The following is a 17,336-nucleotide window of genomic DNA, read 5'->3' on the forward strand; positions in this document are numbered from 1 at the left end:
ATTTGCAACCTTAATACTTAGGTATATTTAGTCTATAAGAAATTAAGCCTGATGCAACTATAATACTACTGCAATCAATGCTTTGGGAGAAATGGGCTAGGGTGAAGGGTAAGAGTGGATGCCATGCTCAGGAGCAGTTGGCCTTTATTTCCCAGAGGTAAATCAGAATGAATACTTTTCCACCCTGGTCCACCACCCAGACTCCACCCCTCAGCTTGCCCCTGATAGGCCAGCCACCATGGTAAAGTCATTCTGCCCTCTGGGGGTTTGAGGGGCTACTGCGCCAGGTCTCAATCGCCGCCCACCTCCAGACCAGGTAAGCAGCCATTCCCAATCTTTCTCAGTGCTCCAGAAGCTTTGCTACCTAGAGGGCTGGCTCTGCAATGTGCCCTCTCCCACCAATCTTCTCCAGGATCTTCCTTTTGCATGTGGAAACAGGAAGAAGCGGGGAGTGAAGACAATGAATCACTATGCTGACCACAATATGGAGAAAACATTCTTTACCTTGAGAAAGCAGACAACGTCAACTGCTGCAAAAAAAGGCAGCAGCAATACAACAATGTGTTAATGGCACAAGGTTCATTCATAGCTTGCATTTAGAAGGACCGATTATTTTTAATCAGGCTTTTGAGTCCTATAAATTTTGCCTTAAGTATGGTTCTGTGCTGTTGTTGCTTATTTATATAACTTTACTGTTTTTAGTGTATGCCACTCTAATCTCCTTGGGCAGGAAGAGTGGGATACAAATGATTAAAATAAACAAACACAGTGGTCCAAATGTATAGGCAGGCATGGCCAAACTTGGCCCTCCAGATGTTTTGGGACTACAACTCCCATCATCCCTAGCAAATGGGACCAGTGGTCAGAGGTAGTGGGAACTGTAGTCCCAAAACATCTGGAGGGCCAAGTTTGGCCAAGCCTGGATAGGGCATGGGTGTGCCCAGAGTTCAGCATTTCAAACTTTCAGCTAAGTTTGCTAGGGATACCAAAAGGGATGCCAAAAGGGTGATGATGATGATAACAACAACAACAGCAACAACAACAACAACAACAACTATTAGCAATTGGACAGGAATCACCATACCCCCACCAAAAAAAAAGCCCCTTGATGTTACATCTTGATGTAACATTGTTCCGGGGGAATTCTGGGACAGTAATTCTAGCAGGTAGCTATTGACCACCTTAAGGGGCTCTAGTGTTACACTGGAAGAGTGGGAAATGTTTTAAAAGAATCTGCTGCTCAGTTACCAATGGTAAGCATGCACAAACCCACACTCAACACAGCTCAAAAAAATCCTTCTGAAAAATAATTAAATGTCCCCTTCATTTTTTTTGCTACTTATAATGTGGGTACCGATTTTGGGTGAAATTTTACAAAGTAATAATCTAAAATGAAATGAAGGCAATTCTTAAGTCAGTCTTAGTGGTAAAGAGATCCCCAACAATTATTTCCATTGGTCTGCTTATCAGTACACCAAGAATCATTTTATCCAATCCAGTGAGCATATTTCTCTAGTTTATGTGGCTATGTGCATAATACATGCATGTGCATGAATGTATTGCACACGGTCCTGTCCAAATGCTATGGTCATCATAGACTTTTCTCTCAGTTCCAACTTCCTAAACAGGTGGTAACAAGAGAAAGGACCTTCTCAATTATAGCTTCCAATTTGGAATGCCCTTCCCATTTGGTTTAGTGCCAAATTTGATTTATGGGGCTGAGGGGGAATGATGCCAGGCAGAAACATTTTCATTTGACAAGACTTCTAGTATACCCCCTGGTTTTAATCTGCTAATATCTTACTGGTTTCCCCCCTGTTTATATTGTGTTTTTATGTGCTGCACTGTTACTTTGTTGCTGTGTTATTACAATGCTATTTACCTATTGTTAGTGTTAACCTGATATTATTGCTACCCTAAGAAATTCATTTAACTGAAGAATGGCATATATGTGTTTTAAATAAATAAATAGATCTGTATGTAAATATTTCCAAGTACCAATCAATAATGTTTAACCTTAAATATTTTTGCAGGTTATGAGGGTACAAAATGTAGGTTTGCATGCTCACCAACAGAGAAAAAAGATACATTTTACCCATCTGTGTCTTCTGTTGTTGTCTTTATTTTATTTTTAAATGATGCTTGCTGCTGTTTTGCCCTTGGGAAAATTCCTCCTGAATTGCTAAGTGGGCGTTAAGCACATTCTCTCTTTTCTCATGACAGTAATGCTTACGAGAGAAGACGCAGAGATACAATACTGTGAGATTTCTTTACCCTGTCTCCTGAGTTCTCTCATAGAGTATTTTAATGCGCTTCAATGATCCTATGAAAGAATGCTATAAACTGTACAATTTTGACCTTGCTTTGTTGCAACCATTTGATTCACTGTTTATCCCCATAATTCTTTCCTTACTTGGGCAAAGAAGGGAGCTCAACATTCTGAACATCTAAAGTTTTCAAAGTCTATATTATAAGTACATTTGCTTTGTCATGCAATTCAGTATTTTTCAACCAGACTATTAAAAAACAGTTTTAAAAAAGGTAAAAGCCATTTTGGAAGGTTATAATTTCTATGAAAGTTCAGCTCTCAGCACAGTTTACCAATTCTGTTCAGTACTTCCGTGTGCAGCAGTTGAGAAGTAAGTAAATGCAGATGTAGATTCCTATTACAGTTCAAATATTCAGAAAAACCAATATAATCTGTCAAGTATGAATTGTTTTTAAAAGGCAAGTTATTCTGTTACAGGCTATACATATAAAACCCAACTCTGAAGCATACTTTGTGGCAATGGTTTCATTGAAGTGCCTGGAGGATTTTCCACATTACCAGTTTATTGCACAATAAACACGCTTTCCCTTCTCATTTGCTGAGCACAGTCACCACGTGGCTTCTCTCAAAATTATTAGGAAAGCAGATTCCAACCGGAGACCGTTGGGTGGCAAGCAACTAATAAGTCTATTAAATTATTAAACAACAAGCACAATATTGGACATCCTACACCATGTCCCAGTGCTTTAAGAAGAGTGGTCACTGGCTCAGTGATTTCCTGCTGTGCTGCTGAGGGTGTACAATGCTTCACCATAGACCCATGAGCATTCTAACAAGCGGTCCGGGTTTCTATCCTCATCTGTGAATTTTTGGTGTTACCATATTATTTTTGCTGTTCTTTGCAATCTTGTGGTTTCGGGAATGTTTTAAGATTGTCCCTGTTTTCTTCCCTCCCCCAAGCCATTTTGAGGAGCCTTCTATAGAAAAGTGTTTTTGTTTCTAAGAATTGTAAACCAAACAAACTAGCCATAACCCTGCACTCAGGGAGTGGCTGCAATTGCATATCATGCTAAACCATCAGCAATAGAATATCGATAAAGAGCAATGTGCTAGTCTAGTGCAAACGCCTGCATCATTTTGCTTCTCTCTTCGTCAAGCTGGTTAACCATGGCATGCAAGCCAGCGCATTGTTTTCCAAACAAACCTTTATGCTAAGCAAAGGTTTGATCTTGCCATAATTATTGTGGTTTGTTTGGAAGAAACCATAAGTGTGGGTGTGCACACCATGTTAAGCCAAGACTTGCACTTCGTCACTCCCAGCTTGGAAAGTGAGAGGCGCAGTGGGAGCAATTCAATGCTGTGCACAGAAGTTTTGTAAACGGATGTGGAAATGAGGTGACCTGAATTTATGATTCGAGACAGAAAATCCAGATTTGACTGATTCATCCATCCCTATCCAGCACACTACTCATTCCTGGTGATGATAATCCATATTTTATAGCTTACTGCATGGGTAGGCAAACTAAGGCCCGGGGGCTGGATCTGGCCCAATCACCTTCTAAATCAGGCCCACAAACGGTCTGGGAATCAGTGTGTTTTTACATGAGTAGAATGTGTCCTTTTGTTTAAAATGCATCTCTAGGTTATTTGTGGGGCCTGCCTGGTGTTTTTACACCAGTAGAATGTGTGCTTTTATTTAAAATGCATCTCTGGGTTATTTGTGGGGCATAGCAATTCATTCATTATTATTTTTTCAAAATATAGTCCAGCCCCCCACAAGGTCTTAGGGACAGTGGACCGGCCCCCTGCTGAAAAAGTTTGCTGACCCCTGGCTTACTGTGACATGCACCCTTGGCCAGTGAGACATGCCCAAAGGCACTACTGAACTTCATAGTTGAGAAGAGATTTGAATGCTCTTTCCCACAATGCAGCTGCTGTTGAAGAGTTGAGCTTTAAGTACATGACTTGACTGAAAGACCAAAATGAGTAGGGATGCAGAAATGGAGCGATTCACTTTCACCACTTTTGTGCATTATGCAACAACAGGCCTTTTTTTGCAGAAGATAACACTGATTGAAAGAATGCTAAGTAGGCAATGTAAATTAATGTCATACGTTCCATTACATGTTGAATAGAATATAGTCTGAAGTGACTATATTTAATGGAGCTTGAAGTATACATACCATTATATAGCACAGAGATGCATACACACACATGAGGAGAGACATCACTAACTATTGAAAAATGGTTATGTGGGGGGTAAAGAACACTACACAAGAGCCATTTTCACTGCACAGATTCAAGTACTGCATTATAAAGAATATTCTCCAGCACTGTTTATGATCTCTGTTTCTTAAAGTGTCATTTGAATGCACTTCCATTAATTTCACACTATCTCAATGAGACATCTATCTAAAAATATATACTGTCAGCACATTCCGCCCCAAAGCAGCCAACATAAACACATTGCAGTGAAAAATATTTATCCTTTCATTTCACCCACTCACCCATACTGAAAAGCTAAATTGCAAACACAAATGCACTCTCAATGGTATATAATGTTGCTTTTAAATTTTAAGTATGCCTGGATTCATAATTTTCAGTCTATGATTTAAAGAGTTTCTACAGATTTTCTTTTTCTAGACCCTTATTGTTGTGTCCCACAAATCAGCCTTATTTCTTTGGGAACTTCCACCATGAAGACATCGTCAAACAGCCTGCAAGTTATTGTGCATTTGGCATGAGACTGGCAAAAGATACAGTGGTGCCTTGCAAGATGAAATTAATTCGTTCCGTGAGTTTTTTCGTCTAGCGAATTTTTCGTCTTGCGAAGAACGGTCTCGGAAAAGTTTTGGAAAAGCTTCAAAAATCGCCAAAAACCTCAAAAAAGGCTACCACACCGCGTTCTCCTCGAAGTCAAGTCGCAACTGTATTAAGGGTGTTAAGAAAAAGGAAACAAACTTGCAAAAAACGCAAGACGTTTTCGTCTTGTGAAGCAAGCCCATAGGGAAATTCGTCTTGCGAAGCAGCTCAAAAACCGCAAAGCCCTTTCGTCTAGCGAGTTTTTCATCTTGCGAGGCATTCGTCTTGCGGGGCACCACTGTATGAGCCTTCTTCCAACCCTGTCCCTCCCCAAAAGGCATTCAGAGAGGTAAGCACCAGTAGCAGATTTATAAGTATGCACAGAATTAGAGCCCCTGTGGTTGAGGGGCACCAAATAACTGAGAGAATCTGTTTGAGATATGACTACAATGAACTGCCAAATTCTAGTATTTCTAGTTTGTTGTGTTGTTTTCACTTATCATTTCTCCTGCTCCTCAATTAAAATCATTAGAGGCTGATCCAATAGGATCATCGTTGAACAGTGGTGGCAGACTTTGATTTCTTACTTTTTTTAAAAACAAACAAACCAAGTCTCTAACCTTTTTAGAAAGAAAGTTATGAAGCATAATGTGTAGATATCTAGCTAAGCAATTTGTGTTACATGAACCAGCCTGGCTGCTCCTACCTTTCAGTGTTTTTAGCCAATGGGTGAAGTCAGAACTGGATTTATGCCAGATGTGGCGCTAAACTCTGAGCTTTTTTTTTTTAATGAAGTCTCTAGCCCTTCTAGAAATAGAATTGTGCGGGCAACCTTCTAAGCAAGGAGAGTCCACTGACACAAACAGAGGGGCAAGTATGATGCCTCTGGTTCTGCAACACGGAGTACTTGCTGAAGTTCAGTTCCAATTGGCTATGGCATTAACTCCTCCCCTTCTTTCTGAAGCAAAGACGTTGCCTGGGCAGCTGTTGTGGGACAAAGATGGGAGAGCATAGGAGAGATAGGATGAGATATGTAAGGGGAGAGAGACTGTGTTGGCCAGCAGGTACAGTAATGGCTTTTCTCACCTGTCCAGCCCTAGGAGCCTTCATAAGAGAGCTGTTTCCAGAGGAAGAACTGTGAGGGAAGAGAGACTCTGTCTGCCATCAGAGGGCGGTTGGTTTCACCTGTGCAACCCTACTTCCTGCCCAAAGAACTTCCAGAACGGCATTGCTGCCATAGGCATTATGTGTATATGCATTTTAGTGAGCTGAATATAGTGAGATAATATGAGTTATGGGGGTGTGGAGTGGGTGTGTATGATCTTAACAGCAATTAGTTTATTTTTTGGTTGCTATTTTGTTAATATTGTTTTATGGATTATAAATGCTGTTAATCACAGAATATGCTTTTTGCCTTAACTGCGGTGTTTAGCTTATTTTTTTAGTTGTTGCTTTGTTTACAATGTTTTTTAGATTGTAATTCTTCCACTGGTGACTTGTTAATTATTTCATATGATTTATGCTGTACTTGTGATGTTTTATAGTGTTCTATAATGTTCTTGTTATGTATTGTTTGTAAGCCGCTTTGGGATTGATTTGAATGAAAGGCAGCATAGAAATATAACAAATCAAATCAAAAGGAAAGATGCTACTACCCCTTTGGGTTTTTGGAGGATGTTGGGGTTGGGGAAGGGCTGAGACTATTCCATCTCCTTTGCTTTGGCTGCCTATGGAAGGACTTTTTGAAAAAGGGCAGGGCGGGGGGAGAGGCTTTTTGAAAAGCACACAGAAAAGATGTGCTGGGGCCTATTTGCCTCCTCTTTGTGTTGCTGCCTGAAGAGGGTTTCACTCACCCTCAGTAAACCCCTCTCCCACATGTAGCTTCATCCACAGAGTTAGTGCAGGCTGATGGTTCTTCTCTTGCAGTTCCCTGACTCAACTGAGAGAGGGGTGTTAATTCAGTGCCATCATTGCTTGAAAGTCACATCAACTACTGTGTCCAAATGGAAGACTACAAAAATGGAAGACTACAAAAATAGGAAGGCAAACTTTCCAATATCCCTCACACTAAGAAACCCCTTGTTTCTGCCTTAGTGCTGGAGTACAGAATCAGTTCCACAGAAATCAGAGCCCTTAGAGAATCAGATAATTACCATTTAATCCACAGTAACATAATTAACTGCAAAATGAATTTCTTGTCGGAAGAAAATTACTCAGGTTAATTTATGAATGCAATCATACACTATATGCACTATAGGTAAAAGGTACACAGGCTTTTCAGCAGATGAGCAAAGAGGAATTTAGTTCATTCTGAGAAATCTTTAGTGTTTTGCAGTTAATGGCCAAAAAGTGATATGTAGTGCTGTGGAAGACTTGCTCACATAACCAGAGATGTGCTTTGTCATTGAACTTCCATTCCCCAAAGGGCAAGCCACTGTTAAGTATAAAGGCAACATATCTCTTTGATAGTGGTAGGGCTGCCATATATTCTTTTCTTGTCTTTTTTTGAGTTTTTCACTTTGAAATATAGCAACCCTAGGTAGTGGAAACTATTTTGCAGTTACACATACCAAAAAAACAACAACCCAGGACAAAGCTCCAGCTGTGAGACTGTTTCCACGTTTTGAGTGTGGGTCACATCTGAATAGATGTTATTTGTTTTAGACGGATTTAAACTGGTTGTTGTTGTTGGTGGTGGTAGTAGTAGTGTGTATTGGTATAAATTTTTAAGTTCTTCTTGCTACCCCTAAGAACTTTTGTGACTACAGCGACCTAAAAATGTGATTAAATATAAATAAATAACCTAATATAAGTGTACTTTTTACCAACAAAGGATATTGGGACAAGCCTGATGGCAGCCAAACTAAACATATTATAGTCACATAAATAAGCCAAGACTGGATGGTAATCAATGTGATTCCTGTTTCTTTCACAATGCCTTTGATTTTACTTATTTTAACTCACTTCTCTTCCTTTGAAAATTCAAAAAGCTCTCAGGTTTCCCACTACCTGATTAAAAACAGCATGGTTAATAATTCACAAACCAAAGGGCACCAGAGATGAAGAATTCCATATTTAACACAACAATTGCTGAATACTAGCTAAAAATCTACTGTTCTTCTTTGTTGTTGTTATTTTGTTGTGCTTTAAGTTTGGCTGCTTCTGACAAAGAGCTGAAATTAATTCACAATTCTTCTGTGGCTCATCCAAAACAGAGCACATCTCATTAACATTCCATCATAAATCCTCTGAGCTTGAAAGGAAAAGGAAACAATGGGATAAAATCTCACTCTCAAGTAACAAAGATGGAAGCAGACATTCCAGCACAGCATCTAATCACAGTTGGCATGATTTATTTACAGTTTTGCAACTCTTCTGTGGTTTGGCACAATATGAAATTGAGGTTTCACTTGGCAAATGCTTTAACAGTTCCAGTTTTTCCCACTTGGTCAGGGTATAAGATTATATGGCTGCTTGCTGCTTTTGACTGTCATGTCAAATCAGATCCAGACCCAACAGAGAGCAGCTATTACCCCAATGACATTCAGCCAATAACTTAACAGAGTCTATCTGAGAAAACAGTGGGTGTCACTAGGGAAACAGCACCATAGGATGCCTGTTCCAATATAAGCCATATAAGAATTCTTAGAATCATTTCCACTAGCAGTTATGCACTTGATACAGCCTTATCCACACAAATAGATCCACACAAATAGATCCTAAGAAAAGAAGAAGAGTTTGGATTTGATATCCCACCTTTCACTCCCTTTAAGGAGTCTCAAAGCGGCTAACATTCTCCTTTCCCTTCCTCCCCCACAACAAACACTCTGTGAGGTGAGTGGGGCTGAGAGACTTCAAGAAGTGTGACTAGCCCAAGGTCACCCAGCAGCTGCATGTGGAGGAGCGGAGACGCGAACCCGGTTCCCCAGATTACGTGACTACCGCTCTTAACCACTACACCACACTGGCTCCACACTAAATGATCCAATGAGCCACAGTTTGGCTTACAGACAATTGCAGGACCTCATATTTATATACAAGCAAACACAGCTAGCATGCAACAAAACACACACATTAAATCTTTTTATTGTTCAGCATATTATGCACAAATCCAAATAATATTTTTACTAGGAAATGATGGTCTGCATAATGAACCCACCAGAAATCAATTGCCACTCCCCCCCCCCCTTGAGTCCAAGGCAATTCCAGTGTTTGTTATGTGAAGACCTGGGAGGGTATGTGAGACATTGCCTGCCGTAGGTGCTGTAAGAAGTCTGGGCTCAAAGTGTTTATCCTCAATTTGCGTCAGATTCAAGTCAGTAGGTGTGGTAATGGAATCAAGTGCACTATCCTGCTGGCAAAATGAGACCCCGCCCCCCACATGGCACCAACAATCTGACTCAAAATACAATGTTCCATTGTTATAATGCACATATGTACCAGACTTTGGAGACTCTAGATATAATTTATATAATTTAAACACAAACACACACACACACATACACACACAGTCTAAGAAATCCAGTGTAAAGATAGCGGAAGAACTGTAACTAAGTGGTAGAAGACATGCTTTGTATGCAGAAGGTCCAGGTTCAATCTCCAGCATTTCTGGATATGTCTGGAGAATCCCATGCCTGAAACCCTGGAAAAACTCCATCAAGTAAATTGTGTTTTCTGTTTCCAATTGTTCAGAACTATTTTAAGCAGACCAAAGCAGCAGCAGCAGCAGCACACTCACTGTTAAAATCTATCACAACCGGCTAAATCCACACAGCCTGAAAGAAATACATATAATTCTGAGTGGTTTGACCATTGCACTCACGTAGTATGATCAGTCAACGGTCTATGGCCCTCTCCACCTGGGTGGATGCTGGCTCCTTTTCCAAGGCCCCACTGGAATATATTAACAGTATGGGATGAAGTTCTTGTTGCCACTTGAGCAGCAGGCTGATACCATTCACAGAAGTTTCCACTGTCAAAGTCACAAGCATCTGAGGCTATTGAAACAAGAAAGAAAATAACATTGGAATTATATTGAACAATATAGACATGAAATGTCATTTCATTTCCATGGACAGTTTAGCTAGTTTCTTTACAAGGCACTAGTAGTTGCTGTGTGAACGCTCTCACTGGTATTCTGTGTCAGAGCAATGCAAACTTTGTTATTGCAAGCAATAAGAGCCTGCCCAAAATGTTCTTCCCCCATGATGGTTTTTAACCTTTTTATGATATACTGTATTGAAAGGTGTGTTCTAAACTGAAGGGTGGGACATTGAAATTTCCAAACCAACCAAACAACCAACAAAATGGTTCTGGCTGGCTACTGCTCTAACTATGATCAGCACAATTGTTAAAGCATGATTTTGTATTTGTGTCTCTTCCAAGAGAGCAGATTTAACATACTATTTTCCTGAATGTTTCTTTTATAGCTCTGCTTAAAAGCAACCCCTCCCCTCATTTCAAAAAGTTAGCTTTTGTAGTATTAAACAAAATATTGTTCTCCTTCTGAACAGTAGTAATAAGTGAAGGGGTTTTGTTCTTATAATAATTGTTCCTAAATTTAGGCTGTCAATGGTACTGGTGACATGACAGCCTGTTATGTTCCTAGGTATGACAACTGATGTGAAGGCTTTTGCCTTTTATAAATAAAGAATTCATTTATTCAATAAAACCACAAAGCTATTTTGAAGTCTGTGGCATCTCTGTCAAGTTTGAAAAGCCACTGTCTCCAGAATATTTATTTAACAAGAATGAAACAGAATATATATATTAAATTCATTAACTGTTATGGAACCATTAAGACCTACCATGTGTTATGCAGAGCAAATATTTTAGGTTGAGCTTTTTGGTTATGAGCTATTAAATTGGCTCTATCAAGTACTATGAAATCAACAATGATTATACAGTGCTCCTATAGGCTTATTTTGCATAAGAAACCAAGCTAGATAACTTAATGGCACATATTTTCAACTCATTGCTTCAAATTTCCATAGCCTTTTGCATGCAGATGAGTGCAAAGGTGCTTTGTAGTCATTGGTCAGTTTAGTAAACCAAACAATTATATGTAACTTTAAAAATGAGAAATGGGCAGAACAATGCATGCTGGAGGCATTTCTTCTAAATTACTGCCATTTCAAATCCCAGCATCATATGAAAGAGCACACAACAGTTTCTTTGAGCGAAACACCTAAACTGAATTACTTTGAGAATGGGGAAGATACCCAAAAAAATTGAGATATGCACATAGAATAGCAATCTAATATGAACATGGAATAGCAACATGAAATAATCAGGTCAACTTAATGCATCAGTATTCATTAATAATTCTTATGCTCACCACAAAATGACTCATCAGATCTGTCAGAACAATCAGGACGGAAATCACACTTCTGGGTGATATTGATGCATCGGCCAGTGGCTCTGCAGATGAATTCTTTTTCTGTACAGTTGTTCATAGGAAGTGTCACGGGAATGGATGTCCCTGAAGGAGTTGTTGAATCAACTGGCAAATTCCCTTAAGAAGCAAATGGTTACAGTTATCTCTTATGAGTTTCGCAAATACCCTATTTTTTCATATATGAGGAATGGCCCTTAGCATGGAAAGCAAGCCCAATGAGAAGAGGTTTAACCTGGAGAAAAGAAGACTGAGCGGGTGACATTCAAATAGCTGGGCAGGTGTAGGTGTTTGCTATTTGCAAGATCTAATGCACTTAAGTTATAGGAGGATAGGGTTTTTTTTGTTGAACAGTAAGCGATACTCCTTGACTCTAAGAGCCATTCAACAGTGGAACCAATTACCTGGAAAGGCGGTGGGTTCTCCCTCATATAGAGGGAATTCTAGCTCTGGAATTCTTGCCTTGAGCAGGGGATTGGACTAGGTGGTCTACAAAGCTCTCTCTAACTCAACGATTCTATGACTTCTTCCAAAATAGCTATTCATTTTCGTGCTTTCTGCATTTCTGGGATTGGGAACTTCATTTGCATGCGAACTATAAGTCACAATTTGGCCACACTAAAAGTTTTAAGTCTAGATTTCTCCTTACCGTTGTAAAGTGTGCAGTTCATAAAAGATAGGTCGTCAATTCCAATGTCTCCAGTGAAGCCATCCCCCACAGTACCTTCCACCAAGATCTAAGAAAAAGCAATAATTAAAAAGCCATCTGTCACCGCCACTGAGAGGATTTCCACTTCTAATTACATGTTTAATATCCATTTATACCCCTCCCCTCAAAAGAGTACGATTTTGACTTTTTATGAAGCGCTTATAGCCTTTCTTGAGGATAAACTGTGTTTATGAGAGAAACTAATCATGATTAACACTCCCTGGTGCTCCTTTTAATCACAAGGAACACTTAAAGCATTAGTGTGGTTGGCTACACAGCCATGTGTAAGCCCATTAAAATATCACTGTAATATAGAATTATGGCAAGATTCTATAGTTAGAGCCTCATCATTGTTAGCACATTCAGTAGTAATCATTACATAATTAATCATGGTTAATGATTTCAGTCATCATGTGTCTGAAACATAATATTGGGGGAATACCATTAAAATGAACCAAAATGAAGATGCTATTATATTATTCGACGAACAGTAAAGATATAGCATTTCAAGAAATGCTATTAGAGAACAGACTTTCTATATGGAGGTTCCCTTTAGATGTCACCCCAGCCATATGTGAGGCCTTATCCTGGAAGCACATGTACATGACTCAACTACATGGGCAGGAATGAATCACAAGAACTTCACATCATGCTGAAAATATGAAGGAGCTGCTCAGAGTGAAGGAGCTCCCAAATGACTAAAGAAGATCTAATAGATATCTGACTATAATCAATATCCGTGGTATTATGGTTTTTATCTTATGCTAAATAAAGTGGTGCAACTTAAATTAAACTCCAGTTCAAATACAATGGGTTGGACTCAACATAACACTAAGTTGCTGGTTTGGTCAGCAAAGATTTCTACTTGTGCAATGTAACATTCTCTCCATCTCCTTACCCCATGCACCCCATAAATCTGTTCTGGGGTTTCCCCTAGCCCTATGGAGAATACTTGAGGCCAGTGTGGGGCATGTGGGGGGAGAAGACATTAAGCCCAGTGGCACTGGCAGTAATCCTTCTGCCAGTGCTTTTATTTAGTTAAATAGTTATATTTCATTATGTCCAGAGTTTAAAGGACTTGCCTTGACAGAAAGACACCCAGGTAGCTCCCCAATTAAGCTGCCCCTGAAGTCTGGAGAAGCTTCGAAAGTGGCATGCCATATGAGATGTAAGGCACTGCAACACGGGGAAGGAATACAAACAAAGACAGAGGGACACTTTTTTCTTGTGAGTTCTTTTAGATCTTGTCCACAGTATTTTAGATTGGAGAGCTCATATTCTGTCTTAGTCTTGGACACTGTTAAATGCATTTGGGCATTCTTTATCAGCACAAAAGATGGAGAGCCTGATTATCTGGTCTGATTCCAAAATCTATTATTGGAAACAGTTAAAATGAAGGATTTATGCCAAGGGCCCTTCAACCTGGAGAGAACTAACCAGGGTAGAACACGGTAGTGAGAACACGGTCAAATAAGGAACATGAGGACACATTCCCAACATATGTGCCTGTGTGCGCCTTTCTTGCTTCCTTCCTACAGTTTCTTCCTTCCTACACACCCTAAAAAGTTTTAATACCAAGGCCTAACTGGATGAGATGACATTAAAATCCCCCGTCTCTTTAAATTTTATAAATTTCCAGTTTTGGAAAAGGACAGATTAGCCTTTCCCAGTCTGGGTAGTACCATCCATGTAGATAGCATAATTTCCAACATCAGCTATGCAATACAGGCAGTAGATCAAAACTGCACATTCAGATGTCATGTGGTTTGGGGAAATGATTGAACGCCTATAAAACCCTTGCATGCACATGCCCTACAATAATGCTCTCGTCAATCATAAAAAGCAGACACATGAATCCCACAGTCTGGATAAACAGAAAGATACATCTTAGTTTCAATATTAGATTTCCATGCGCCATAAGCTACAGGTAATAATTTAGACAATACATCCATATTTTTCAAAACTAAAGAGTGACAGGAAAAAAATAAGCTGGAAAAGTGCAACTTAAATTGTAATGCAACTGATATTTTGAAAAACAAATGTTCCTCATCAGACATTTACATAAGATGATGTTCTTTTCAGTTCTGTATCATTGGCATTTAGGTGAGGGAATGAAGGATGGGGGATGTGGTAAACAGATTCAGGTCAAATGTGGGAATGTATGTTTAGACATTATGTTTTGCTACATCCTTTCTCCTACAGCTAATTAGTTCTTGTAAATATTTTCACTTTTGGAAAACTAGCAATGAATAACAAATAGGAAGGATTCTTGCAAGATACAAAAAGAATGAGTGTCTGTTTTTACACGCCAGGAGCTTCCCTTTGATAGGTAGGCAAACTCCAGTTAGCTACAATTCAGTGCAGATAAAGTAAATTTGCCAATAGAAGTGTGGATGTGGGAGAATAATAACGTAAAAGGAATTCATCCTAAGAGACTGTCAAAGGAAGAAAAATACCAAGACTGCATTATAATAAACATATAGTCAAAATTATTTGTGTACAATGCCACATTATTTCCAAAATTAGTCTGAATATTCAATTTGGGGTTTTCCTTTATTTAATATGTTACGGATAAATAATAGCCTTGCTTCGGGTAATGGGATATTGATTATAAAGTATAACACATTCTTTCAGGCTGGTCTTGGAGGCAGAGTACACATGATGTGTACACAATCCATATCTATCCTGTATCTGTCCTAGCTGTGTTTTAAGTTCAGTACTGGGTACACAGATTTGTGTCACTTATTAAATAGAGGAGGAGACAGTAGCATGAACTGTTGGAGCTAGGTCTTCATTCAGGAAAGGGTACACTTGGCAAACCAAATAGAGGTGGCAAAAGACATTCTTGGCTACCACTGTCACCTGCACATTTGTAACTGAGGCAAAATCAAGAGTACCTACCCCCAAACAAACAAAAAACTCTTTTAGAACAGGTTGAATACTTCTTCCAGACCCATCAGTACCACTAACCAATAGTAACTGTTTTGTCTGGATGTTATTTTTAAAATTACAAATACTTACTGTACATTCTGGACCTGTCATCATCTGACACAGTTGCCATCTTCTCCTGCCCATTTTCCACCCTTATACTGAATTGCATTCACAGACTTCAAACTAATTTTCATTAATTGAGAACATTAATTGAGAAAATCCTGATAGTATGGTTTCTGCTGTTTCCAAACTGGGAGCTCTTAGGTCCAAACAAGACGTTACTTTAAGTGCATAGCAAGTTACTGTGTGCTTTTCTTTTCCATATTTACTGACTGGTGCTGAGGTGGCCGATTTTAATTGGGATTGCAGGATGAGGCAATGGGATGATTAACCTTTTCCTTGGCAGCTGTGATCCCAATCACACCCACACCCACCCCTGAGGCTTAGGGAGGGGCAAAGACCCACCACACCTGTAATCAAACACGTAAAAATATAGCACAACATAACTGACCCTTAGATATATCCAAGATAATTCTTACAAGTTGGCCTAAGCAATCTTGATTTCTGCTCTTCGTGATACATGGCAAAGAGGTTTTTCACAAAACTCCAAAGAAAAATTAAATGTTCTGCCATAGCTACCAATGTAAAGGTGCAAATAGTATCAGTTTCTTATCTACTTTTTTTTGTAGTGAAGAAAGATTTGTCAGAATTCGGTTCCAAAATGCAAGCCATTTTAAAAAGCATCTGCCAGCTGAGTATGTGCAAACCTCAGATTCCATTATATATACTGTACCATCCTCCAGGGAACTCATTTACCATGAAGCTAATTTCACATCTCATTTATTATCTGAATGAGGATAAATAGTTCCCGGTTTCTTTTAGCTCTAAGAACTTTGCAGATCCAGCTTGAATGAAACTTACAAGGCTCATACGTAGTTGGTCAAATATTACATAAGAAATAATTCTCTGTAAATGAGAATTATACATTATATTTAACTTACTGTATATTAAAGAGAAATACTGATTATTTTTAGAACAAATTGAACTTTCTGTTATCTAAAACTGCTGCAGTAAGGACAAAGCTGATGCTATGGAAATTCATAGGTTAATATGTCTCCTGGCAGATATGAAAGCAATTCCTTCCAACAGTAGTACGACCCATTCTTCCCAATTCCTCCATAAGTTCTGTGGTTATTCAGAATGTATAGTTATTTAATCTACCTTCTGAGATTTTGAGAAGTTAACTTTGTGTTTTATAGCTGCTGGATTTTTCTTTTACTTTTTTCACAGCTCGTTTTATTCTGCGGTTTTATGGTATTTTAATATATATGTGTGTGTTTACATTTCTTATTGTTTTAATTTGGGTGTATGTGTGCCATCTTCTATTTCTATTCTATTTTCAAAAGCAGAGTAGATTGTTTGTTTGGCCACAGAATGTGCACAGAATATTGGAAACATGAAATAATGAACAAGTGTGGGTCTTGATGTTGCAAGATAGACTAACAGGCAGCATGTGCTAACAGCTTCCATCTTATCAGCCTGAGGCCTAAAAGGAAGGGGGAAATTGTGTTGGACGGTTATTTAATTCAGACCCCAATTTTCCCCAGATCCTGGAGTTGTAAGCCACTTTAAAGGACCACGGAGGGAAAGCCCATGTCCCTTTGCCTCTAGAGTGGCTCCTGATTCATCACTTTAAAAAAAGGCAATGCATCACCAAAAAAAAAAAAAAAAAAAAGGAAAAGGAAAAAAGAAGACATAGTTTTGTGTCATGCCTGCATATGCTAATTTATTTATAGAGAAGCAAATCTAGAAATAATGACTATAATTTACATAGAAATATAATCCATTTTAGCAGCGTTTGGAAGACTGAGACTAGGTCAGGGGTCTGCAACCCGTGGCTCCGGAGCCGCATGTGGCTCTTTTACACCTTTGCCGCAGCTCCGGGGCGGATACTAGCGAGGGGAGGAGGCGCATTGTGCGCCCCGACACTCCCCACTGTGGCAGGCGCTGTACTGGCTGTGACGTCGCATGGGGGCAGTGTGTGCGTTAGTCACGCACCGTCCCGACATCACCTTCCCGCCCGCTGTCAGATCGCGGCTCCGGAGATATATTTGTTTTAAATGTCGCAATGGTTTTGCGGCTCCCAGTTTTTTTTCTCTTCGAAAACGGGTCCAAGTGGCTCTTTTTGTCTTAAAGGTTGCAGACCCCTGGACTAGGTGAACTTTGTGCCT

At 39.4% G+C, this 17,336-nt stretch overlaps 1 protein-coding gene across 1 annotated transcript in view; it reads right to left on the reverse strand.

Moving 5' to 3' along the window:
- The window catches only part of MALRD1 (MAM and LDL receptor class A domain containing 1), a 226,792-nt gene that overhangs the window by 149,551 nt on the left and 59,905 nt on the right, over positions 1-17,336 (reverse strand). The window contains exons 20-22 of the mRNA XM_083467342.1: positions 12,115-12,202; positions 11,409-11,585; positions 9,894-10,068 (exon numbers count right to left, since the gene is read on the reverse strand). Coding sequence (XP_083323468.1) covers positions 9,894-10,068; positions 11,409-11,585; positions 12,115-12,202 — 440 coding nt within the window. The remainder of the gene's footprint in view (positions 1-9,893; positions 10,069-11,408; positions 11,586-12,114; positions 12,203-17,336) is intronic.

The sequence above is a fragment of the Podarcis liolepis genome (assembly GCF_965112155.1).
Source record: "Podarcis liolepis genome assembly, chromosome: 12".
Lineage (NCBI taxonomy): Eukaryota > Metazoa > Chordata > Lepidosauria > Squamata > Lacertidae > Podarcis > Podarcis liolepis.